Consider the following 26904-nt stretch of genomic DNA (forward strand, 5'->3'; position numbering starts at 1 on the left):
GTGAGAGTTGGACTATAAAGAAAGCTGAGCGCCCAAGAATTGATGCTTTTGAACTGTGGTGTTGAGTAGACTCTTACGAGTCCCTTGGAGTGCAAGGAGATCCAACCAGTCCATCCTAAAGGAGATCAGTCCTGGGTGTTCACTGGAAGGACTGATGTTGAAGCTGAAACTCCAATACTTTGGCCACCTGATGTGAAGTGCTGACTCCTTGGAAAAGACCCTGATGCTAGGAAAGATTGAAGGTGGGAGGAGAAGGGGATGACAGAGGATGAGATGGTTGGATGGCATCACCGACTCAATGGACATGAGTCTGGGTGGACTCCGGGAGTTGGTGATGGACAGGGAGGCCCGGCATGCTGCGGTTCATGGGGTCGCAAAGAGTCGGACATGACTCAGCGACTAAACTGAACTACACTGAAAGAATAGGACTAGTCAGATTGCTTCAGGTATTGTTTAATTCTTAAAATAGAAAGTAAGCAGATTTATAAGAAATATTCCAAAGAAATATCACAACTGTTAAAAATAATACCTTTCTTTCAAGTGTCTGACAAAGTACTCAGCATGTATTACAGAGTTTTTAAGGATAATTTTAATTTTTAAAATTAAAATGAAACTATACACATACACATAGCATGACAGCATTCTTATAAGTCAGGTATTTTCATGTAAAGCTTTCAGGAAAGCACATATTAGGTGTTGAATAATTTGAAGAACATGGCCTCTTTGATCATTACTGAAAGAATAGATCAGAAAAAAGCTAACCCCAAAACAGGATGTTATATAGACTGTTGCTTCTTTTCCAAACACTTTTCAATATCATCAAGCACTTGAACGGCAGCCTTTGGAATTCGAGTCCCAGGACCAAATACATTGGAAACACCAACTTCAAACAGAAATTCATAATCCTGTTGAAAGAATTTATTTTATTAATAGAAGAGACAATATTTCTATTTCAAGAAAGTGAAACAAAAGGACAATGAATGCTGTCCTTTCTTCTTTATCCTCAGTGCCTCAAACTTTGTTATGTGATACACTACTGGCATTTGGGGCTGAAAAATCCTCCATGACTGGGCCTGCCTAACCCTGACCCTTACCCTCCAAGACATTAAAAGAATAAAAGACATTCTGCTCATTTTCCAAAACCTCAGTGTTTTGTTCGTGGTGGGAAGCTGCATGGTCCACCAGGTGAAAACTTCTGGACCCTACACCATATTACCTTACCTAAATTTTTACCACTTGCCATTATTTGTGTTAAATTCAGTATCACATTATAGGTTCAGATTTACAAGGCTACTTATTTCCTCCAAGGTGCTTTGTCTGCAGTTAGGGAATGGCAGTACTTTGAATTTGGCTTCATGCTGGAATTAGATTTTCTATAAATGAAAATTGTTGTTGTTGTTCAGTCACTCAGCTGTGTCCAACTCTTTGTGACCCCATGGGCTGCAGCACGTCAGGCTTCCCTATCCTTGACTATCTCCTGGAGTTTGTTCAAACTCATGTTAACTCATTTGAAAAAAATTCTCTGTTGTTGTTGCTGCTGTTTGTTTGTTTTAAAGACAAAGTTTGAGTGAAAAGATTCCCAGGGCACAAGTACTGTTCCAGGCTTTAGACTGTTTCAACATCAGAGTATTTGTAGCTATAATATCAAGTTGAGGAGATGCTTTAAAGCCCCAATCCTCATTCACTAGGGTGATCATATTTCCAGGACATCCTGGCTTGTGCTTTCTATTGCAATACCTTTTTTCCATGAGTTTTTTTTCTGTTGTTTTTTGTGGTTTTTTTTTTAGCTATAATGGACATTAGTTTCAGGTGTACAATCTAATGATTCAGTATGTGCATACACTGTAAGATGATCACCGTGGTAGATCTAGTTAACATCTATTACCATAAATAAGTAAAAAAATTTTGTGTGTGCACATATGAGTTCAGAACTTTTAAGATTTACTGAAAACCGTGTAACACTGTGAGCTCTTAGTAACTCTCTTCGTTTCTTAGTACTATGTCCTTAAGCGTTTCCCTGGTGGCTCAGTGGTAAAGAATCTCTCTGCCAATGCAAGAGACGTGGGTTCAATCCCTGGGTTGGGAAGATCTCTTGGAGAAGGAAATGGCAACCCACTCCAGTATTCCTGCCTGAGAAATCTCATGGACAGAGGAGCCTGGAAGTCTAAAGTCATGGGGTAGCAAAAGAATCGGACGCTACCTAGCAACCAAACAACAACAATGTCCTTAGTCCTTGGTCTCTAAGTTACTACTTAGTTACATACTACTTTCTTAGTAACTTTCAAATATGCAGTACAGTACTATTAACCCGAAGAAGGAAGTGGCACCCCACTCCAGTGCTCTTGCCTGGAAAATCCCATGAACGGAGGAGCCTGGAAGGCTGTAGTCCACGGGGTCGCTGAGGGTCGGACACGACTGAGCGACTTCACTTTCACTTTTCACTTTCACGCATTGGAGAAGGAAATGGCAACCCACTCCAGTGCTCTTGCCTGGAGAATCCCAGGGACGGGGAGCCTGGTGGGCTGCCGTCTATGGGGTCGCACAGAGTCGGACACGACTGAAGTGACTTAGTAGTACTATTAACCATGGTCACCACACTGTACATATATTCCCAGAACTTATTTATTTTATAACTGAAAGTCTGTAATTTTGGCCCCCTTTGCTCGTTTCACCCACCCTCTACCTGCTGCCTCTAGCAACTGTTCTTTCATATAAGATCATGCCGTATTTGTATTTCTCTGTCTGACTTATTTGACTTAGTATAAAGCCCTCAAGGTCCACCCACGTTGTCATAAATGGCAAGAATTCTTTTATGGCTGAATGATATTCCTCTGTGTATGTGTATGTGTCACATTTTCTTTACTTATTCATCCACTGATGGACATTTAGGTTATTTCCATGTCTTGGCTACTGTAAATAATGCTGCTATGAACATGGGAGGGGGTGAATATATATCAAGCTAGTGTTTTTGTTTTCTTCAGATAAATATCCAGCATTAGGATTGCTGGATCATATGTAGCTCTATTTTTAACTTTTTGAAAAATCTCTGTACTGTTCACCATAGTGGCTGCACCAATTTACATTCCCACCAACAGTGCATAAGAGTTCCCTTTTCTACATATCCTTGACAACACCTGTTATTTCTTGTCTTTTTTATGACAGCTATTCTAATAGATATGAGGTGATATCTCATTGTGGTTTTGATTTGCACATCCTTGATAATTAGTAATGCTGAGCATCTTTTCATGTACCTGTTGACCATTTGTCTTCTTTGAAAAAATGTCTATTCAGATTCTCTGCCCAGTTTTTAATTGAATTATTTGTTTTTGCAACACCCTTTTCAGTAGTATCCATTTTTCATTCTCAAAATTGATCACATGAGATGATAGATTACATGGTCATGCCAATTATCCCCTAACTACTTCTTTTCTGTCTCTATTATTTCCTTGTAATATTCTTATAATACTATAAGTCTGCATTGGCACTTTACATGTCTTATTGCTATAAGCTCCACAATGGCAATGGTTAAATCATTTTGATTAACAGCCATACATTAGTGCTCTCTAATTTAAAAGCTAAGAGACTTTCAGCTGAATAATAGCAACATTTTATATATTTACTGAAAACAAGTAATGAGAAAAATGCATGGGTGTTAACTGATATCATTATATTAAAAAAAGATGCCCATATTAACACACAAGTGTGTCATTATAAAAAATGATCCTTCGTCTTTAAACTCAAGAGGAAAAAGCATGGCAAACACCTACAGATGTTCTGCTACTGCTGCTGCTAAGTCGCGTCAGTCGTGTCCAACTCTGTGTGACCCCATAGACAGCAGCCCGCTAAGGCTCCTCTGTCCCTGGGATTCTCCAGGCAAGAATAATGGAGTGAGTTGCCATTTCCTTCTCCAATGCATGAAAGTGGAAAGTGAAAGGGAAGTCGCTCGGTTGTGCCCGACTCTTATCGACCTCATGGACTGCAGCCTACCAGGCTCCTCTGTCCATGGGATTTTCCAGGCAAGAGTACTGGAGTGAGGTGCCATTACCTTCTCCACAGATGTTCTAGGTAATTTAAATATCCAGAGACTTCTATGATATATACGTCTTGAAAGTGTCAGCCCCTTGTATTACAGGCCTGCATTTCTTCTCAATTTGTTTTTTTTAACATCAAAAACGTTTTGTATTTGGGGTATAACCAATTAAGAATGTTGTGGTAGCTTCAGATGAATAGCAAAGGGACTCAGCCATGCATATACATATATCCATTCTCCCCCCAAACCCCTACCATCCAGGCTGGCATAAATTTGTATTTCAATGCCACTACTTTGTACTGCCTAATTATTTTGAGTCTTACATTTTAATATCATGCCTAAGAGCTTAGGTATTAATATTATGGGCTCTAAAACTGCAATACAGATCAAGTGTTCCATAGTCAGACAGTAATAAAGAATTAAAGCCCTTTATATTCTCAAATAATAAACTATACTTATCAAAATAAGAGGCAAAGGTGCTAACAAAAATAGTTTTGTGTTGACTAATAAAAATTAAATAGTCACTCAGTCGTATCTGACTCTGTGACCCCATGGACTGTGCCCACCAGGCTCGTCTGTCCATGGAATTCTCAAGAATACTAGAGAGGGTAGGCATTCTCTTCTCCAGAAATACTAGAGTGGGTAGGCATTCTCTTCTCCAGGGGATCTTCCCCATCCAGGGACTAAACCTGGGTGGGTCTCCTGCACTGGAGGCAGATCCTTTACCATCTGAGCCACCAGGGAACAAAATCACTTTTGTGGTGACTATACCACATTAAGTACTGTGTTGTTAGAAAGAAGTAATATACAGCTGGGTTGCCAGTCCCACATTATAACCAACCTCACAAGCTCATACATATGTATTTTCTCATTTCATAAGTAGTATATACATTCATTATTTTATATTCTGAATTGTAACAGAAGGAGAAAAACTGAAAACATGGGCACAAGGTCACACTTCACTGACAGATTCCTGCTATATAATAGTGGGGTCTTTGTAGTACGTATGGTCATTTACTTAGGAGCAATCTCATTTATAGTTCTTGTAACTCAATATTTTTTCCATTCTCGGTAAAAACACAATTTGATATCATTAAAAACTGGATTGGAAATAGACCCAGGTTATATCTTAACTATTTTAACTGATTGGTAAGGTCATATATTTGGGTCGGGAAGATCCCCTGGAAAAGGGATAGGCTACCCACTCCAGTATTCACAGGCTTCCCTGGTGACTCAGATGGTGAAGAAATCTACCTGCAATGTGGGAGACCTGGGTTTGATCCCTGGGTTGGGAAGATCCCCGGAAGGAGGACATGGCAACTCACTCCAGTATTCTTGCCTGGAGAATCCCCATGGACAGAGGAGTCTGGTGGGCTACAGTCCATTGGGTCACAAAGAGTGGGACATGACTAAGCAACGAAGACCTCACAGCACAAGGTCATATATGGACAGAGTCCCTGTCTCCTTAATAAATTAATTAACATTATTGTTACCTAGCATCCATTTATCTTTTCCTAAGAGGATCCACATTCTTGTTCTAGAATCCACATCTCCATTCAGCCATAATTTTCAGGACAGGCTGATTCCATTTATTTCTGAATTAGGTGTTTTTGGCTCTCAGAAAACTATATCCCAATTGAATTAGCTTCATGAAAAGGGGGGTTTTATAGGACCATGTAACTGATACAGTGCTAAGTTAGGGCAGCATTCAGGGATGGGGATGTGGAGGAAAAGAACAAGGTAGCAACTCTGAAACAACAGAAGCTAGTGCTACAGACTGATCAACTAAGGGACTGACTCCACTGCCAGGACGAGGGGTGTTCACTCCTTCCCTGGGGAGGGCTGATATCCTCACTGTGTGTTCACCATTCTTCTCTATTCCCAGTTGTGAGATGTTATTACTTTCAGCCTGTTCCTTTTCCATCGGTGCTTACTGAATATGAAGAAGACAGATCTCTATCTAGGTGACTAATTTGTAGGGAGGCAACTCTCTCATAGAAGCATTATATATTATTAAATTATGCATACTGAGGGCTTCCCAGGTGATGCTAGTGGTGAAGAACCCGCCTGCCAATGCAGGTAGACCTAAGAGACGCAGGTTCGATCCCTGGGTCGGGAAGATTCCCTGAAGGAGGTAATGGCAACCACTCCAGTGTTCTTGCCTAGAGAATCCCATAGACAGAGGACGGACTACAGTCCATGGGGTCACAAAGAGTTGGACACGACTGAAGCAACTTAGCATGCATGCATGCATACTGAATTATAATACAGTCTAAAGAGAAAACAACATTGACCACTTTTATAGAATTTACTTAGTAGAAGCACTAGGAAATAATTTGGTTCAAATTTGGCTCTAACTCTGCAACACATTTTTAGAGAAAATATACAGTAAATTAAATAATTACATACAAACTACTGTTACTCAGCAGTCCCAGTACAGTACCAGAAAATGTAGGAGATGAAAATACCTGCGGTGGTATCACTCCCCCACACATGACAAGAATATCTGGCCGTCCAAGGGCGTTGAGTTCCTTGATGAGCTCAGGAACTAGGGTCTTGTGCCCAGCAGCGAGGGTGCTCACACCCACAGTGTGCACATCTGCATCCACAGCCTGCTGGGCCACCTCCCGGGGAGTCTGAACAGTTACAAAGTAAAGACGCAAATCATTATTAATCCCAAAAAGTGTTTCTAAAGTGTTACAACTACTTCGGTGGACATTCCAAAATTGTGCTCATTAAAAATCTTGATGTGAAGATAACTTCATATTTCACCATTCTCAAATACCACCTCATCCCATTGTTGTATAAACACCAGTGCTGTGTCTGCTTCCAGCTCTACCATTTACCAGTTAAGCTATATCAAGATGAAGTTCCCTGCAAAATCTTTAAGATAAAGGGGAGATATAGGCAAACTATATTATCTCGTCATCATAATTTTTTAAAAAATACATCTGTTGTCTTCATTACCAACATTAAAGAGAGGTAACATGTGATAGGATCTAAAGAATTAAAGACTGAACTTAAAATGCAACATAAAGAAGTGAACGTTAGGATTAAAACTGAATGAGAAGACAGAAGATGGTGGACTACGAAGCATCAGGACCTTGTTCTCCCATGGAAATATGAAATTAATGGTAATATATGGAGCAAAATAGGGCTTCCCTGGTGGCTCAGAGAGTAAAAGAATCTGCCTGCAATGCAGGAGATGCACATTCAATCCCTGGGTCAGGAAGATCTCCTGGAGAAGGGAATGGCTACTCACTCTAGTATTCTTGCCTGAAGAATTCCATGGACAGAGGAGCCAGGCAAGCTACAGTCCATGGGGTCAAAAAGAGTCAGACGCATCTGAGCAACTGACAATCTCATTTTCACTTCATGGAGCAAAATAACAGGAACTGTAGACATTAGTTAAGGAGCTATAGCAACCAGGGAAGTGCATAAACAAGAGAAGGGATGGTTCAGGTGAGGCCATGTCTCTTATTTATTATCTTAGTTTACTACTGGGATATAAAATTATAAAGGATGTTTTCAAACATTCAATTATGAATTAACAAAGATCATATCTCCTTTGTTATGAGTTCATCACATTGCTTTGATAATGTACATGAATTTAAATCATTTCATATTAAAAAAAGTATCTACATGTCTCTCATGGTACATATAATGTAAATCAAGACAATTGGGAAGGATAAGGCCATCTGAGAAACCACTGCATAATTATAAGCAGAAAAAATACTATAAAAATTTGTGAATTTTCTTGGAGTTTGGCAAGATTTTAAGACTCGTAGTTTTAGTGCAAAAACAAACGATTCTATACTCATGAATGGAACTACATTTAAGAAGATCCCAAGGAAAGTCATATAGTGGTAAAACCTTGAGTCTGCAAAAAATATTAACATGAAATTAAAACCTTTTAAAAATGTGCATATTCTTGCTATTCATTTCTTAAAGATAAGGCATTTAATTTAAGCATGATTTGTTACTCATATCATCCATGCTTCCAAAATTTATTAGATTAAAACTCCATTTGAATAATTCAGTTCCATGCCTTATGTTTATATAAGTCAAACTGGAAATTATCAAATGTTGCAATTTTAAAAACATCAAATCTATTATTTTTATTAAATCAGTCATCAGAGTACTACATGATTGTACCTTCAGCCACAGATAACTATAACTATTTTTAAAAATGATGCAGAATTATGGTAACAAAGCTGATGGTACTAAAAGACAAATTAAATTTTTAGAGATGGTATTTAATGGGGAAATGAACTTTCAATTATTTGTAAAATTCCTTTAGGTTCCAATGGCTGACAACAATTTTTAAAAATTATTTTATTTTATGAAAAAAACATTTCCTAAAAGCTAACCACTAAATATTTGCATTATATTTGATCGCTATTTAAAATAAGCAAACAAACTAAAGCAAAGAGATAGCAAATTGTGAGTAAGAAAGTAGAATGGAAAAGTATTCAACTTAGAAGACTGAAAGCAAACTAAATACATTGTATACGATTCATTTAATCTTAAATATAGTTGAGATTCTTAACAAAACTCACCTTAAATGTGTGAGACTCTAAACACATTTACATATTTATCTAGCAATACAGTTTAAGAACACATACCCAGAAGTCTGGGCTAACTCTTTATTGTGAGAATTTTTCCTAGCTTTTCTGAGTAATATCTTAAAATCCCAAATGGGAAACTCTAATGGGAGACTTAAAGGCTGGGTCTCTTGAGTAAGGTGCATTTCTTTCCCAGTAAAAATTCAATGAATACTCTGTAGTCTTCATTCCAGTTGGCCTATCTGCAGCATATAACAACAGGACTTGAAACTCCTCCCAACAGTTTTCAATACCTGAAAAAGAGGACCAATATCCACATCAAAACCAAGATCAGCAAATCCTGTAGCAATAACTTTGGCTCCTCTATCATGTCCATCTTGTCCCATTTTTGCCACAAGAAGACGAGGTCTGCGACCTTCACGTTCCATGAACTTCTCAACCCTAAGGAACATTTTAAAATATATTTTAAGGCTTAAGAGTCCTAAAAAAAAAAAAAGAAAAGACAGTTTAGTGTTAGCAGGTGTGAGTATCACTTCTAGAAAGAAACCTTCAGGACAGGAAGTCAGTAAAGAAATAGCATCACAGACCTTCAAGATTATGATGTTGTAGAAGAGTTATATTTAAGGGGCTAGCAAATAAAAATGAGAATAAAGGCATTAGATACCAAAAAATTAAATAAAATAAAATATAACAGTTATATAATAATTGCCCAAAGGTAAGATATAAAACTATAATTTATTTTCAGCGTATCTTTCAAGTTTATATAAAAACAACTAATCTGTTTATTCATATTTTATTAATATCTTGTTTTACATCAAGAACTCAATTAAAGCCTGAGTATGTTTACCATCTCCCACCCTAGAAGAAAATTTGAAAGACTCTAAGCCTGTAACACTGAGAACATCACAGTGAAGCAATATGAGAAAACAACTTTACAACTTCTTAAGACAGTCTCCAGAGTACAATATGCAGAAATAGTAAAATATTAACTAAAAAACGCCTTCAGAATTATTTATACATATACTTGACTCACTAGCTGTTTTGGACTGTCCATATCTCACTTACCACTCACAAGTGTGAACTCCTCCAAGTGGCCTCAATGTGATATGTTATGATAATGTATAATCAAAATAGTTTCTTGCTTAAGTCAATAAATGTACACCCCAGATGAAAAAGCACTAAGAAACAAATTTACTTTTGTTAAAAGAAAAAAACACGTGCCATTTTGATGACTTTCACCTTGGTTGTTCTGATATTTACCTCATATATGAGTAGAGACATAATTGTGGAAAATTTATTACAGAGGTTGAGAAAACCAATCATCAGAAAGGTACTACTCACACTACAGAAACATGATCAATTTATATTAATTCATATTTCCAACTCATGTTGGACCATGTTACTTACTATCAGTTCAGTAATGACTGATTTTAACTTATTCATAGATGGCAACCAAATATTTACTTTCAAATAGGAAAAGTAAAGATTTTATAATTATTTGAGTGATTAAACAATATAAATAAAATTTAAGCAAATATAAAAGTGTACCATCTTAAGGAGATTGAAATCTAAGTCCCTGGAGGATGTGAAGCAATATCAACATTAAACAAACATTTGCTTTAAATGAGAAACTCTTAAAGGGGACTATGGTCAAAGTTTCAAAATATTATTATAGTAAAGCTACAGATTAAGGAGCAAAGTATAAGTCAAATACCAATATTTTCCAGTTGTATGTGAGAAAATTAAGCCCACAGTAGGTACATGAGGATTGTGTTAACAGAAAAGATGACATTCTAGTTTAAGAAATCTCACACATTACCTTTTGATAGCAAATGCTATCTCTTTACTTTCTCCAAATTCCTGGCGATAGGCTCCACTCACCATACGGTCATTAGCTTTATGTTCACCAAATACCTTTTTCATGGCATATGTGATTTCTCCAACTGTACATCTAAAATATTAAATGGAGGTTCTGATAACATCACTATTTGGGATATAATATTTATCTTAATATTCAATATACTTAGACATATTTTATTACCTCTGTCAAAAATAGGCTGTCAAAAACCTAAATCTGAATGCTCTTTACCGCATTCATGACTGCATCTTTCCTCAGAATACTTATTTAAAAAAAATACTCTGGATGCCTTTATACAATGTGATCTCTTTCAACATTTGTCAACTGAAAAATGACCAAATGACCTAAAAACTACTAATAGACAAGTATCTAAAGATTACTGAGCAATTCAGTGCTTAGCAATATAAATAGGCAAAGAGCAATATTCCCAGTGAGATTTTTTTGACAAAAAGTAAATCTTTTATTAATAGCATATTCCATTTTTGTTTATTAATTCATTCAACATGTACTGAGTACCTAATATGGGGCAAGCACTGGCAAGTGCTAGGATATAGTGATAAATACAACCAAAAAAAAAAAAAAAAACGCTGGATGGCATCACTGACTCGATGGACGTGAGTCTGAGTGAACTCCGGGAGTTGGTGATGGACAGGGAGGCCTGGCGTGCTGCGATTCATGGGGTCGCAGAGAGTTGAACATGACTGAGCGACTGAAATGACTGACTGACTGACTAACTGACTGACCCTTGCAGAGCATATCATCCAGTCAGAATATACACACAGTACACTAACAAACAAATAAATTAATTTTATATGGTAATAAGTACTATGAAGACATTAAAATAGGAAAAATAGAATGAGGTGCTTGGGAAAGCTGTTTTAAAGCAGTTGAAGACATGAAGATACAGCTTTTGAACTAAGATCTAAATGATGAGAAAGAGAAACTCAAGGGAACATAAGAGGGAAAAGTGTTTGAAAAAGGAAATGCCAAATGAATGACTCTGAGAAGTAGGAAAATATATTTTATGGGCTAAAAATAGAAAGAAGGTAATTGGGGACACTAATAAAGGAAGCAGGATAAGACAAGGTCAGAGAAGTAGGCAAGAGTTACATTCAGCCGTCTTACAAGTCATAGTAAGATTAGGTTTTAATTTAAAAGAAATGGGAGAACATTGAAGGATTTTAAGCAGAGAAGTCTTCTTATTTCTTTTAAGAAATTAAAACTGAAAAACAAACAAAAAAGTAACATACTATTCATTCTATCCCTTAAGCAGCTGAAACAACTTAAAAGTTCATTATATTAATTATATTAAGCAATAAACAATAAAAGCAAAACCAATTTCTTTAGTGACTTTATCATATATTGGGAGAAAAGATTTTGCGGGTCACTTGCTTTTCTGCATGTTCTATAAGGCAAAGATGTCTACATAGTACATAGCTCAGAAAGAAAGAGATACTGTCCACCTTTGACAAAGGGCAGGTTTGCTTACTGTGAGCATAATAATGTCTTCCTATACTTGAGAGAACATCAAATTTGAACCTGTAAATCAGTGATATTACAAGAGCTTCAAATGTCCTGAGCCACAGGGAAATACAGCTATTAATATACTCCATGCAAAATGGATGAATGTTTTTAAAGCACAGATATTTAAAAAAAAAAAAAAAAACAAGAATTAATTTTATTTTGGTTTCCAATTATTTTCTTTGAGGTTCACATGGTTTATAGAATCAATCTCTTATTTAAGACTGATTCTGAAAAACTAAACTGGTCAACTTTTAGTATTTGGAAAACTTCCAACTTATATATCCTTTACCTTGCTCGAGTTGCATCTACAGCAAGAGCGAGAATATTCCCATCTCCACTGGCAGCACATGCAGTCAGAGCATCCAGACACCGTTCAGCCAAAGCCTGATCCCTACTGGATTTGACCTTACAGAAACAGGTAAGGAAAGGGACAGTTTGTGTGATTATAAAATAAAATAGAGATCAGATTATACACACACACACACACACACACACACATATACACATATATATACACACACGTTTCATATGGAAACTGTTCCAAAATCCTAACTTTAAAAGCAAAAGAAAAAAAAGAGAAAGAGATAACATATATCCTACATTTGGTATTCATTTCATTTATTCACTCCTTCAACGTTTAAGAACTTCCTAAAGTAATGCCAAATTCTGTCTAACACTGATAATTCAGAAACAAGCAGGGCAATAATAAACAATAGTGCTGACCCTCCCAAGTACTTAAGAGATCAAACTTAGAAATATCTTAGTTATATAATACTTTATTAGCTCTGGACCCAACCACATGCCTAAACAAAGTTACCTAAAATTCAACTTTTTAAAAGTTTTCACATCTGTATGAGTCTAAAATATGATGCTGCTTAAGTATGCAGGTCAGGAAGCAACAGTTAGAACTGGACATGGAACAACAGACTGGTTCCAAATAGGAAAAGGAGTTCGTCAAGGCTGTATATTGTCACCCTGTTTATTTCACTTATATGCAGAGTACATCATGAGAGACGCTGGACTGGAAGAAACACAAGCGGGAATCAAGATTGCCAGGAGAAATATCAATAACCTCAGATATGCAGATGACACCACCCTTATGGCAGAAAGTGAAGAGGAACTCAAAAGCCTCTTGATGAAAGTGAAAGTGGAGAGTGAAAAAGTTGGCTTAAGGCTCAACATTCAGAAAACGAAGATCATGGCATCCGGTCCCACCACTTCATGGGAAATAGATGGGGAAACAGTGGAAACAGTGTCAGACTTTATTTTTCTGGGCTCCAAAATCACTACAGATGGTGACTGCAGCCATGAAATTAAAAGACGCTTACTCCTTGGAAGGAAAGTTATGCCCAACCTAGATGGCATATTCGAAAGCAGAGACATTACTTTGCCAACAAAGGTCCGCCTAGTCAAGGCTATGGTTTTTCCTGTGGTCATGTATGGATATGAGAGTTGGACTGTGAAGAAGGCTGAGCACCGAAGAATTGATGCTTTTGCACTGTGGTGTTGGAGAAGACTCTTGAGAGTCCCTTGGACTGCAAGGAGATCCAACCAGTCCATTCTGAAGGAGATCAGCCCTGGGATTTCTTTGGAAGGAATGATGCTAAAGCTGAAACTCCAGTACTTTGGCCACCTCATGCGAAGAGTTGACTCACTGGAAAAGACTCTGATGCTGGGAGGGATTGGGGGCAGGAGGAGAAGGGGACGACAGAGGATGAGATGGCTGGATGGCATCACTGACTCGATGGACGTGAGTCTGAGTGAACTCTGGGAGTTGGTGATGGACAGGGAGGCCTGGCGTGCTGCGATTCATGGGGTCGCAAAGAGCTGGACACGACTGAGCGACTGATCTGATCTGATCTGAAGATGCCACTAAAATTTTAACATATTTATAAGCAGAGGGGGATTAGGAAATTCATATTAAAGGCAAAGAACAAACCACATCCATTATCATTACTGAATTTCTCTCTTATCTAAAAATAAGTTATATTATCATTTATGGTAACTGTGTGCCCTCAAGCTGTAAGTTTAAGAAAGTTTAAGTAAAAGAGAGGAAACAAGGAGTTTTCCAAATATAATAAATATTGAGACTTTTGTGGTCACTAGAAATATAATGCTACATCCTAAATAAAACTCTTTTTAAAAAAAGGCAAAAATGTGGGAGAGGAACAATAAACTCCTGAATGAGGGTATAAAAAGAAATAATATCATTAAACATCTGCCATTAACTCTAATAGAAAAAACAAATGGAAGATGAATGTTGTGCATATACTCTAACTGGACAAAGTCTATTAGATTCTTAAAAGAATACTTAAACTAAGGGGGGGAAAGTCCTATCTTAATCACAAGGATAGTAAACAGAGAAAATCATTAAGGAACTTCAACTTTCCCACCTTAGAAATAGCAGTGATTACTAAAGCCAGAGATTATGAGACAAAGTAGCTCCATATAATAGAAATATATAGTTACAACAATAAGAATTAATATGTTTTATCTATTTTAGTACTTTGTATACTTTGGTTCCTCTCAGTAAGAAACTGGAAATAAAAAATTATACCAGTACTCTAGTTTCAATCAAAATAAACATCTTTCATTCTAAATTATATCTTACTGAAACACTATTCAAATATATTTGAATTAAAAAAAAAAATGAAAGCAAATAATTATTTCATAGTAGTATCAGGAACACAAAAATAAATTACAGTGAGAAGACCTGGGTTCAAACATGGACTCTGAATTCAATCTTGTTTTCAACTTTGAGCTCAAATCAATAAATTATTGATTTGTTATTATTATGGAGCAGTTTCTAATAAGAACATACAAGTTTCACAGAGGCAGACATTATGATTAAAAGGGTGAATGTTTAATATCAACAGACTTAGATTTGAGTCTTGCTTAATTATTTATCCTGAGCAAGTTTCTCAATCTCCCTTATCTTTAGTTCCTTTCTCTCTAAAATGTTGGGAAATAATACATACCTCACATGGTTGTTGTAACAATAGAGCAGGACACATGAGGGCTTGGACAGCGCCCAGCATACCAAAAAAAACACTCAAATATGATACCTGTTATTACCTTCTTAAGTTTTTCAATCTGCTTATTACGCACTGAAGTATTATCAATTGCCAAAACATCCACAGATTCTTCTTTTTCCAACTGGTACTTATTTACTCCAACAATTACTTCAGAACCTGTCAATTTCCCAGAGGAAAATAATATGTATATTCTATTCACAAATAATTGTCTAACAGTAATGCTCTGATCACCACATACTTTTCTTATAAGTTTGATATTTTTAAGTAGTATTCTTAACTCCTAATAGACATCAATAAAGATCAGCAAATACCAATATGGAATAGGGGTAGAAGGGGAAAAGACAAGTATATATCAAAATATCTGAAAGGGAGGGCTTTTATTATTCTCTCAAACTTTCCCAGAGCTTCTGATAAACTCTCTTCTAACACTACAAAATTAAGACAGTAGCAGCAGCTACCATCTAAGATTTATAAGGTAGAAGACAAATGTGCAAGAGCTTTTCTGGTAGTTTAATTCCCTTACAGCCAACCACTTTTAAACAACAACAACAAAAAAGCCTTTAAAAATTCATAAATGATAAACTAGAATTACAAACTCTGCTTTATAATGCCTCCAAATATACTTTATACATGTTTTCCCATGTGTATCCAGGCATGCAAAAATACAACACAGAGATAGATACATATAGATTCATGAGAAACATTTTATCCAAGTTTCACTTATCCATAACTTTTGTTCTATTAACTATATGCGCTATCTTCAAATAGAAATTAATATTTCTTTTTAAATACTTCATTTCACATAAAACCTTTTCTACTTTGTCTTACCAGAATCTATTCTAGCTTGTCTTCGGGCAGCACATTCTTCAATTCGAAGCTTAGGTATTCCCTCCGCTACAGCTTTGGCCATTCCACCCATCTCCTCAATTTCATTAATGAGCTAATAAGAAAAATACATTAATAAAATTAGAAGAGAATATGAAAATATTTTAATAAATAGTACAAACATGTTATGCTATGTAAATACTAAAGTTAATAAAATTATAAATTATTTTAGTGGTAAATTTAATGTTTCTTGAGAAAAGAAGTAATAAGAGCATTGATTAGAAATTCTGCAGAGCTAACAATATTGTGTGATAGGTGGCTCAGACGGTAAAGAGTCTGTCTACAATCCAGGAGACCTGGGTTTAATCTCTGGGCCGGGAAGATTCCCTGGAGAAGGAAATGGCAACTCACTCTAGTACTCTTGCCTAGAAAATCACATGGATGGAGTAGCCTGGTGCAGGCTACTCCATCCATGGGGTCGCAAAGAGTCAGACATGACTGAGCGACTTCACTTCAGAAGAGCGTAAACCTTAAAAAGTTCTCATTACAAGCAAAACTATCTGTAACTATGTGTAGTAATGGATGTTAACCAAACTTATTCAGATAATTTTTTAACAATATATACAAATATTAAATCCTTACACTGTACACTTTAAACTAACACAATGTAAATATGCAAATTACATCAATTAAAAAGGACATTCTGTGTTTAAAATCATTTAAAAAGACAACAGAAGGGGAGAGACGACCTAAGATGGCGGAGGACGGGGAGGCCACTTGCTCCCCCACAAATTCATCAAAAGATCATTTGAACGCTGAGCAACTTCCACAGAACAACTTCTGAATGCTGGCAGAGGACACCAGGCACCCAGAAAGGCAGCCTGTTCTCTTCGAAAGGAGGCAGGACAAAATATAAAGGACAAAAAGTGAGACAAGAGTTAGGGACAGAGACCCGTCCTGGGGAGGTGGCGTGAAGGAGAAATTTCCAAACAGTAAGAAACTCTCTCACAGGTGGGTCTGTGGGGAGTTTTGGAATCTCAGAGGGCAACATAACAGGGAGAAGAAAAAAAAAGCCCACAGAATACACGCCTAACCGCAACTGCCAGTGGAGAAGTAGCCCAGACACTTGTATCTGCCACCAGCAAGTGGGGGCTGGACAGGGAGGCATGGGCTGCATAATTGGTGCTTAGGTTAAGGACAGGACATGAATGCCCTGAGGACAATCTGAGGGAGCTAACATGAGATAGCAACCCAAACTGTGGGATAGCCAGAGAGGAAAAAAAAAGAGAACTTTACTGCAAAAGGCTCTAACGTGCAGACTGGCCCGTTCACACAGCAAAGGATTGAGCGAATACCAAAGGATAGCTAGTCGGCTGCATACAGGCCCCTATCCCTTGCCGGAGGCAGAGAGGCAGGCCTGTGACAGCCTGAACCAAAAGGCAAGGGGCTGCTGCAATCTCGGCCCCAGAGACCGGCATTCTCCACCAAACTGTGAGCAGGCTCCCAGCTGCTAACCACATCTTCCTGGGATCCTGGAACAGTTGACATCGGCCAGGAGGGTCACAGCCTGAGATCAGCTCCCCAGGGAGACACCCGGCACACCTGAGATAATGCTCTCGTGGCGCACCCAGGAAACCAAGCAGCCAAGACCAGGGAGATGATTAAGACGCACAGCCCACCTGGGACAGTGCACTCACCAAGCACCTGGTCGCCTGATCTGCTCAGACCTGGGAAGGGCACAAAACGCATGCCTAACCAAGTCTGTGCACTTGCAGAGTACCCCAGAACCTGAGCAGCTTAGCCCTGGGAAGCACACACTGCCTTGAGCTGGAGCAAACCCAGTGTGGTCCATCCACAGCAAGCACTCCCCACACATGCCAGCGATGTCTGTTTGCAGTACCCTGCCTCCCCATAACACAACTGAACAAGTGAGCCTAAACAAGTGACCACCTTTGCACCCTTGTGTCAGGATGGAATTTAGACACTGAAGAAACTTGCAAACAGAGGAAGCCAAAATAAACAAGAGGGAACCACTCTGAAGTGACAGGTGAAACAGATTAAAACCCTGTCATTAACATTTACTAAGCACTGGAGGCAGCCTATAGAACTTGAGAACAAGTACAAGCTGGAACAAGGAACTATCTGAAACTGAAATGACCCCACACTGCTCTCAACAGCTCCAAAGAAATTCCTAGATATATTTTTACTATGATCACTTTTTAATTTTTTTAATTAAGTTATTAATTACTCCTCTAATTTTCATTTTTATAACCTACAATTACCTTGCAAAAAAATAAAAAGACCCTATTTTTAAAGCAAATTTCATATATATATATTTTATAACGATTGGTTTTGTATTTTTAATATGTATTTTTGAGAATCTAACCTCTACTCTAGAGTTTTAATCTTTGCTTTTTGGTATTTGTTATCAGTTTTGTACCTTTAAGAATCTAATCCTCAAAAAAAAAAAAGAATCTAATCTTCAGTACCCATTTTCACTTAGGGGTGTGATTACTGGCTTGATTGCTCTCTCCCCTTTTAACTCTACACCTTTTCTCCCCCAGGTCACCTCTATCTCCTCCGTTCCCCTTCTCTTCTCTACTTAACTCCATGAATCTCTCTAGGTGTTCTGGGCTGTGGAGAACACTTAGGGAACTGCTTACTGGCTAGATTGCTCTCTCCTCTTTTGACTCCCCCTTTCTCCTCCAGATCACCTCCATCTCCCTCCTCCCTCTTCTCTTCTCTATGTAACTCTGTGAATCTCTCCAGGTGCTCCAGACTGTGGAGAACACTTAGGGAACTGATTATTGGCTAGCTTGCTCTCTCCCCTTTTGACTCCCCCTTTCTCCTCCTGGTCACCTCTATCTCCCTCCTCCCTCCTCTCTTCTCCACGTAGCTCTGTGAATCTCTCTGGGTGTCCCTCACTGTGGAGAATTGTTTCACCATCAACGAAGATGTTTTATCATCTAGGATGTTTTATCATGTGCTGTATGGATAGAGACATCTTGAGGCTACTGTAAGAATAAGACTGAAAGCCAGAGGCAGGAGGCTTAAATCCAAAACTGACAACATCAGAGAACTTCCGACTCCAGGGAATACTAATAGACAAGAACTCACCCAAAAGCCTCCATACCTACACTGAAACCAAACTCCACCCAAGAGCCAACAATTCCAGAGCAAGACATACCACACTAATTCTCCAGCAATGCAGGAACATAGCCCTGAGCATTAATATACAGGCTGCCCAAAGTCACACCAAACCCATAGACACTCCAAAACTCACTACTGGACACTTCATTGCACTTCAGAGAGAAGAGATCCAGCTCCACCCACCAGAACACAGACACAAGCTCTCCTAACCAGGAAACCTTGACAAGCCACTAGTCCAACCCCACCCACAGGGAGCAGGCTCCACAATAAAAAGGAACCACACACTTCCAGCCTACAGAAAGGGCACCGCAAACACAGCAATCTAAACAAAATGAAAAGGCAGAGAAATATTCAGCAGGTAAAGGAACATGACAACTGCCCACCAAACCAAACCAAAGAGGAGACAGGGAGTCTACCTGAAAAATAATTCAGAATAATGATAGTAAAGATGATGGAAAGTCTTGAAAACAAAATGGAGTTACAGATAAACAGACTAGAGACAAGGATTGAGAAGATGCAAGAAATGTTTAACAAGGACCTAGAAGAAATAAAGAAGAGTCAATTGATAAGGAATAATGCAATAACTGAGATCAAAAGCAGTCTGGCGGGAACCAACAGTAGAATAACTGAGGCAGAAGATAGGATAAGTGAGGTGGAAGATACAATGTTGGAAATAAATGAAGGAGAGAGGGAAAAAGAAAAGAAGAATTAAAAGAAGTGAGAACAACCTCAGAGACCTCTGGGACAATGTTAAATGCCCCAGTATTCGAATCATAGGAGTCCCAGAAGAAATAGACAAAAAGAAAGGGCATGAGAAAATACCTGAGGAGATAATAGTTGAAAATGTCCCTAAAATGGCGAAGGAAATAGCCACCTAAGTCCAAGAAACCCATAGAGTCCCAAACAGGATAAACCCAAGGTGAAGCACCCCAAGACACACATTAATCAAACTAACGAAGATCAAACAGAAAGAGCAAATATTAAAAGCAGCAAAGGAAAAAAGCACAATAACACACAAGAGGATCCCCATAAGGATAACAGCTGATCTCTCAATAGAAACTCTTCAGGCCATAAGGGAATGGCAGGACATATTTAAAGTAATGAAAGAGAAAAATCTACAACCCAGATTACTATACTCAGCAATGATCCCATTCAAATATAAAGGAGAAATCAAAAGCTTTACAGACAAGCAAAAGCTGAGAGAATGCAGCACCACCAAACCAATTCTTCAACAAATGCTAAAGGACCTTCTCTAGACAGAAAACACAGAAAAGGATAAACTTGAACCCAAAACAACAAAGTAAATGGCAATGGGATCTACTTATCAATAATTACCTTGAACGTAAATGGGTTGAATGCCCCAACCAAAAGACAAAGACTGGCTGAATGGATACAAAAACAAGACCCCTATATATGCTGTCTACAAGAGACCCACCTGAAACCAAGGGACACATACAGACTGAAAGTGAAGGGCTGGAAAAAGATATTTAATGCAAATGGAGACCAAAAGAAAGCAGGAGTAGCAATACTCATATCAGATAAAACAGACTTTGAAATAAAGGCCATGAAAAGAAGGACACTACATAATGATCAAAGGATCAATCCAAGAAGATATAACAATTATAAATATATATGCATCCAACATAGGAGTACCTCAATATGTAAGGCAAATGTTAACAAGTATGAAAGAGGAAATTAACAGTAACACAATAATAATGGGAGACTATATCCCACTCACACTGAAGGATAGATCAACCAAACATAAAATGAGCAAGGAAACATAAACTTTAAATGATATAATGGGCCAGTTAGACCTAATTGATATCTATAGGACATTTCACCCCAAAACAATAAATTTCACCTTTTTCTCAAGTACACACAAAACATTCTCCAGTATAGACCACATCCTGGCCTATAAATCTAGCCTTGGTAAATTCAAAAAAATTGAAATCATTTCAAGCATCTTTTCTGATCACAATGTGGTAAGATTAGATATCAACTACAGGAAAAAAAAAAAAAAAACTATTAAAAATACAAACATATGGAGGCTAAACAACATGCTTCTGAATAACCAATAAATCACGGAAGAAATAAAAAAGGAAATCAAAATATGCATAGAAACAAACAAAAATGAAAACACGGCAACCCAAAACCTATGGGATTCAGTAAAAGCAGTGCTAAGGGGAAGGTTCATGGCAATACAAGCTTACTTCAAGAAACAAAAGAAAAATCAAATAAATAACCTAACTTTACACCTAAAGCAAATAGAAAAAGAAGAAATGAAGAACCCCAGGGTTAGTAGAAGGAAAGGAATCATAAAAATTAGAGCAGAAATAAATGAAAAAGAAACAAAGGAGGCTTTAGCAAAAATCAACAAAACTAAAAGCTGGTTCTTTGAAAAGATAAATAAAATAAACAAACCATTAGCCAGATTCATCAAGAAACAAAGGGAGAAGAATCAAATCAACAAAATTAGAAATGAAAATGGAGAAATCACAACAGACAACACAGAAATACAAAGGATCCTAAGAGACTACTATCACAACTATATGCCAATAAAATGGACAACTTGGAAGAAATGGACGAATTCTTAGAAAAGTAAAACCTTCCAAAACTGAACCAGGAAGAAACAGAAAATCTTAACAGACCCATCACAAATACGGAAATTGAAACTAATCAAAAATCTTCCAACAAACAAAAGCCCAGGACCAGATGGCTTCACAGGTGAATTCTACCAAAAATTTAAAGAAGAGCTAACACCCATCCTACTTAAACTCTTCCAGAAAATTGCAGAGAAAGATGAACTCCCAAACTCATTCTATGAGGCCACCATCACCCTAATACCAAAATCAGAAAAGATGCCACAAAAAAAGAAAACTATAGGCCAATATCACTGACGAAGATAGATGCAAAAATCCTCAACAAAATTCTAGCAAATAGAATCCAACAACATATTAAAAAGATCATACATCATGACCAAGTGGGCTTTATCCCAGGGATGCAAGGTTTCTTCAATATTTGCAAATCAATCAATGTGATACACCACATTAACAAATTGAAAGATAAAAACCATATGATTATCTCAATATATGCAGAGAAAGCCTTTGACAAAATTCAATACCCATTTATGATACAAAAAACTCTTCAGAAAGCAGGCATAGAAGGAACATACCTCAACATAATAAAAGCCATATATGATAAACCACAGCAAATATTATCCACAATGGTGAAAAACTGAAAGCATTTCCCCTCAAGTCAGGAACAAGACAAGGGTGCCCACTTTCACTACTATTCAACACAGTTTTGGAAGTCCTAGCTATAGCAATCAGAGAAGAAAAAGAAATAAAAGGAATCCAGATGGAAAAAAAAGAAGTAAAACTCTGTTTGCAGATGACATGATCCTCTACATAGAAAATCCTAAAGACACCACCAGAAAATTACTAGAGATAATCAATGAATATAGTAAAGTTGCAGGATATGAAATTAATACACAGAAATCCCTTGCACTCCTATACACTAACAATGAAAAAACAGAAAGAGAAATTAAGGAAACAATCCCATTCACCATTGCAATAAAAAGAATAAAATACTTAGGAATAAACCTACCTAAAGAAACAAAAGACCTATATATAAAAAACTACAAAACACTGATGAAAGAAATCAAAGATGACACAAATAGATGGAGAAATATACCATGTTCATGGATCAGAAGAATCAACATAATGAAAACGAGCATACTATCCAAAGCAATCTATCGATTCAGTGCAATCCCTATCAAGCTACCAATGGTATTTTTCACAGAACTAGAACAAATAATTTCACAATTTGTATGGAAATACAAAAAAAAATCTCAAATAGCCAAAGCAATTTTGAGAATGAAGAATGGAACTGGAGGAATCAACCTGCCTGACTTCAGGCTCTACTACAAAGCCACAGTCATCAAGATAGTATGGTACTGGCACAAAGACAGAAATATAGACCAATGGAACAAAATAGAAAGCCCAGAAATAAATCCACGCACCTATGGACACCTTATCTTTGACAAAGGAAGCAAAAACATACAATGGAGAAAAGATAATCTCTTTAACAAGTGGTGCTGGGAAAACTGGTCAACCACCTGTAAAAGAATGAAACTAGAACACTTTCTAACACCATACACAAAAATTAACTCAAAATGTTAAGTTAATTAACACAAAAATTAACTTAAAGACCTAAATGTAAGACCAGAAACTATAAAACTCCTAGAAGAAAACATAGGCAAAACACTCTCTGACATAAATCACAGGAAGATCCTCTATGACCCACCTCCCAAAGTAATGAAAATAAACGCAAAAATAAACAAATGAGACCTAATTAAACTTAAAAGCTTTTGCATAATGAAGGAAACTATAAGCAAGGTGAAAAGACAGCCTTCAGAATGGGAGAAAATAATAGCAAATGAAGCAACTGACAAGAACTAATCGCAAAAGCAGCTCATGCAGCTCAATACCAGAAAAATAAATGACCCAATCAAAAAATGGGCCAAAGAACTAAACAGATATTTGTCCAAAGAAGACATATAGATGGCTAACAAACACATGAAAAGATGCTCAACATCATTCCTTATCAGAGAAATGCAAATCAAAACCACAATGAGGTACCATCTCATGCCAGTCAGCAATGGCTGCTATCAAAGTCTACAAACAATAAACACTGGAGAGGGTGTGGAGAAAAGGGAACCCTCTTACACTGTTGGTGAGAATGCAAACTAGTACAGCCACTATGGAGAACAGTGTGGAGATTCCTTAAAAAACTGCAAACAGAACTGCCATACAACCCAGCCATCCTACTGCTGGGCATACACACTGAGGAAACCAGAACTGAAAGAGACACGTATACCCCAATGTTCATCGCAGCAATGTTTACAATAGCTAGGACATGGAAGCCAGACACGCCTGAAGCAACTTAGCATCAGCAGCAGCAGCAGCAGGACACGGAAGCAACCTAGATGTCCATCGGCAGACAAATGGTTAAGAAATCTGTGGTACATATACAAAATGGAATATTACTCAGCTATTAAAAAGAATGCATGTGAATCAGTTCTAATGAGGTGGATAAAACTGGAGCCTATTATACAGAGTGAAGTAAGTCAGAAAGAAAAACACCAATACAGTATTAGCATATACATATATGATATTTAGAAAGATGGTAACAATAACCCTATACGTGAGACAGCAAAAGAGACACAGATATAAAGAACAGACTTTTGGACCTTTTGGGAGAAGGAGAGGGTGGGATGATTTGAGAGAATAACATTGAAACATGTATATTACCATACGTGAAATAGATGACCAGTCCAAGTTTGATGTGTGAAACAGGGTACTCAAAGCTGGTGCACTGGGACAACCCAGAGAGATGGGATGGGGAAGGAGATGGGAGGGGGTTTAGGATGGGGACACATGTACAACAGTGGCTGAGTCATGTCAATGTATGGCAAAAACCACCACAATATTGTAATTAGCCTTCAATTAAAATAAATTAATTAATTTAAAAAACCAAAACAAAAACAAAATCAAGAAAACAACAAAACAAAAAAGACAACAAAGAACTAACAAGTCCATTTTGGAAAACACAACACCTCTCACTTGTTTTAGAAGCCAACTAAAGATAACACTAACTGTGTAGTCTTTAATTTTAGTTATATAAATAAAATCTCCTTGGTTACATAAATAAAGACTCTAAAAAACAATTTCAAAATGCCATTTTATTTTTGATTTGAGAAATAGAGTAATGATACAACTCTATCTTTACTGACATCAAGAAACATCTACACCTTCAATCACAGCCTCATATATACATGAGATAGTAGAAGATGGATGGTGGAATGGGATATGACTTTTCAGAAAGGAGCAAGGTCAAACTGGCTTTCCCCTGACGAATTTAAGAAAGAGAAACCTACACTAGATTCAACAGAAGCCGAGAATCTTTTAGGAAGCTAAAAAGATGGAAACTACTTGAGAGTTTGTAACTACCTTTTCCGTTTCTGTCAGGAAAACCAAAACTTACTAGACTAGAGAAGCACTGGACTGTGAAACCTCAAGTGCCGGAAGAGGCAAGGATAAGATGTGTATGAAACGAAACCCTGCATTCTGAATAAAACTCAAACAAAACGGTGCACTGAGGAAACAGTGACAACACAGGATATATGAGAAGACTCCAAAAGATATAATTATCCTCAGAAAAAGAAGAAGAGATTCTGTATTAATGAAACAAATAGTATGATATGCAAGCAGAAAAAGCAGGATATAAAAGTGACCTCTTAGAAATTAAAAACATATGTGAATTTTAAAGTATGTAAGTAGAAAGATAAAGCTGAGGACTCTTAAAAAAAAAAAAAAAAAACAGGAAAAAACCCCTCAAAGATGCATTATAAGAATGTCAGAACATGATCTCTAAAGTTCTAAAAAAGAGAAACCACAGAAAAATGACAGGAAAGAAATTACCAAAGAAATAATATATGACAATTTCCCAGAGCCAAGAAAACATGAAAAAGCGGCCAGGTGAAAAAATGTCCACCAAAGGTCAAGGACAATGTAGGGAAAAATACACATACCAAAGATATATCAATACAAAAATAAAGAAGAGATCCTAAAGCTTTCAGAAAGAAAGAGCCTGGGTGAGAATGACATCAGATTTCTGAGCAGAAATACTGGAAGCTGGAATAAAAAGTAGGTGAAAACTTACATATTTGCTTACAAACTCTCAAATGAAAAATTCCAAACCCAGACTATCAAATATGAAAGTAGAATAAAGACATTTCAAGCGTCCAAAGTTTCAAATAATTCATTTCCCATGCACCATTTTTAGGAGGTTCTCATAAGATGTGCTTCAGAACAACAAGGGATAATCAACAAAGAGACAGGACTCAGGATACAGATTCAACATAGCAGAGGTGAAAAGAATTCCCAGAGTAATGACAAAGGGAAGTCCAAGGATAGTAATGGTCCAGAGAGAAACCAGTCTAAATTGAATGAGAATTTAGGGGGCTTCAGGAAGGTTTTACACTGAGATATAATTATAATACATGAGTACTATGGTATGATGGGAAAGAAGGGGCAAGATCCAGCTAAAATACCACACCACCACACTAGCAGAGCAATAGATAAGGTCTAAAACGGACTGAGTCAGGACAAACAGTACACACGTGTAATTTTAAAATATGGAGACAGAAACAAACAAAAAATGTAGCTCACTCAAGGAAGCATGAAAACAAGCAAGTGGAGGACGAAGGACTGCTTATTTTATTATAGCCTTTTAACCTTAGTTGTTTTTATAACTCTTTGAATAATATAAATAAAAATATATTTTTAAATTAAATTTCAGTTCTAAATAAAGTCAAATCTAAAATTCCCCTTTTCTCTCACTTCATAAATTCTGATACAAATCTATAAATGATCTCATTTATAAATCAAAAATCTATAAATCTTCATAAATCTGTAAATCTTGACAGCAAAGTTTCAAAGAGGAGAAACTCACCTTCAAGGCAGCATCATAAATATCATTTGTGAGAGATTCCATCATATATGAACCTCCCCAAGGATCAGCCACTTTGGGAATCCCAGATTCTTCTTGAATAATGATTTGTGTGTTCCTGGCAATTCGAGCACTTTTCACAGTTGGCAAACCCAGGGCTTCATCAAAAGAATTTGTGTGCAAAGACTGAGTACCTCCAAACACTGCTGCCATTGCTTCTATTGTGGTACGAATGATGTTATTGTAAGGGTCCTAAAACATTTAGTAAAAAGCAAAACAAGCCAATTGATATATACTGCAGCTGTAAATGATGATACGATTAGGAGTGCCTGATGCATACTTTCTTTGCCAAAATCTGCCTTAGTCTTCAGACTATCAAATAAACAAATAAGGAAACAAACTAGA

General features: G+C 37.1%; 1 protein-coding gene across 3 annotated transcripts in view; it reads right to left on the reverse strand.

The window, feature by feature from the left end:
- Positions 1-437: 437 nt before the first annotated feature.
- The window catches only part of MMUT (methylmalonyl-CoA mutase), a 41314-nt gene continuing 14847 nt past the window's right edge, over positions 438-26904 (reverse strand). For all 3 annotated transcript variants that reach the window (XM_027524096.1, XM_027524095.1, XM_027524097.1), the window contains exons 6-13: positions 26503-26751; positions 15841-15952; positions 15053-15168; positions 12267-12382; positions 10415-10546; positions 8889-9036; positions 6499-6666; positions 438-905 (exon numbers count right to left, since the gene is read on the reverse strand). In XM_027524096.1, coding sequence (XP_027379897.1) covers positions 777-905; positions 6499-6666; positions 8889-9036; positions 10415-10546; positions 12267-12382; positions 15053-15168; positions 15841-15952; positions 26503-26751 — 1170 coding nt within the window. In that variant the 3' untranslated portion in view covers positions 438-776. The remainder of the gene's footprint in view (positions 906-6498; positions 6667-8888; positions 9037-10414; positions 10547-12266; positions 12383-15052; positions 15169-15840; positions 15953-26502; positions 26752-26904) is intronic.

This window comes from Bos indicus x Bos taurus, chromosome 23, assembly GCF_003369695.1.
Source record: "Bos indicus x Bos taurus breed Angus x Brahman F1 hybrid chromosome 23, Bos_hybrid_MaternalHap_v2.0, whole genome shotgun sequence".
In the NCBI taxonomy this organism is placed as follows: Eukaryota; Metazoa; Chordata; class Mammalia; order Artiodactyla; family Bovidae; genus Bos; species Bos indicus x Bos taurus.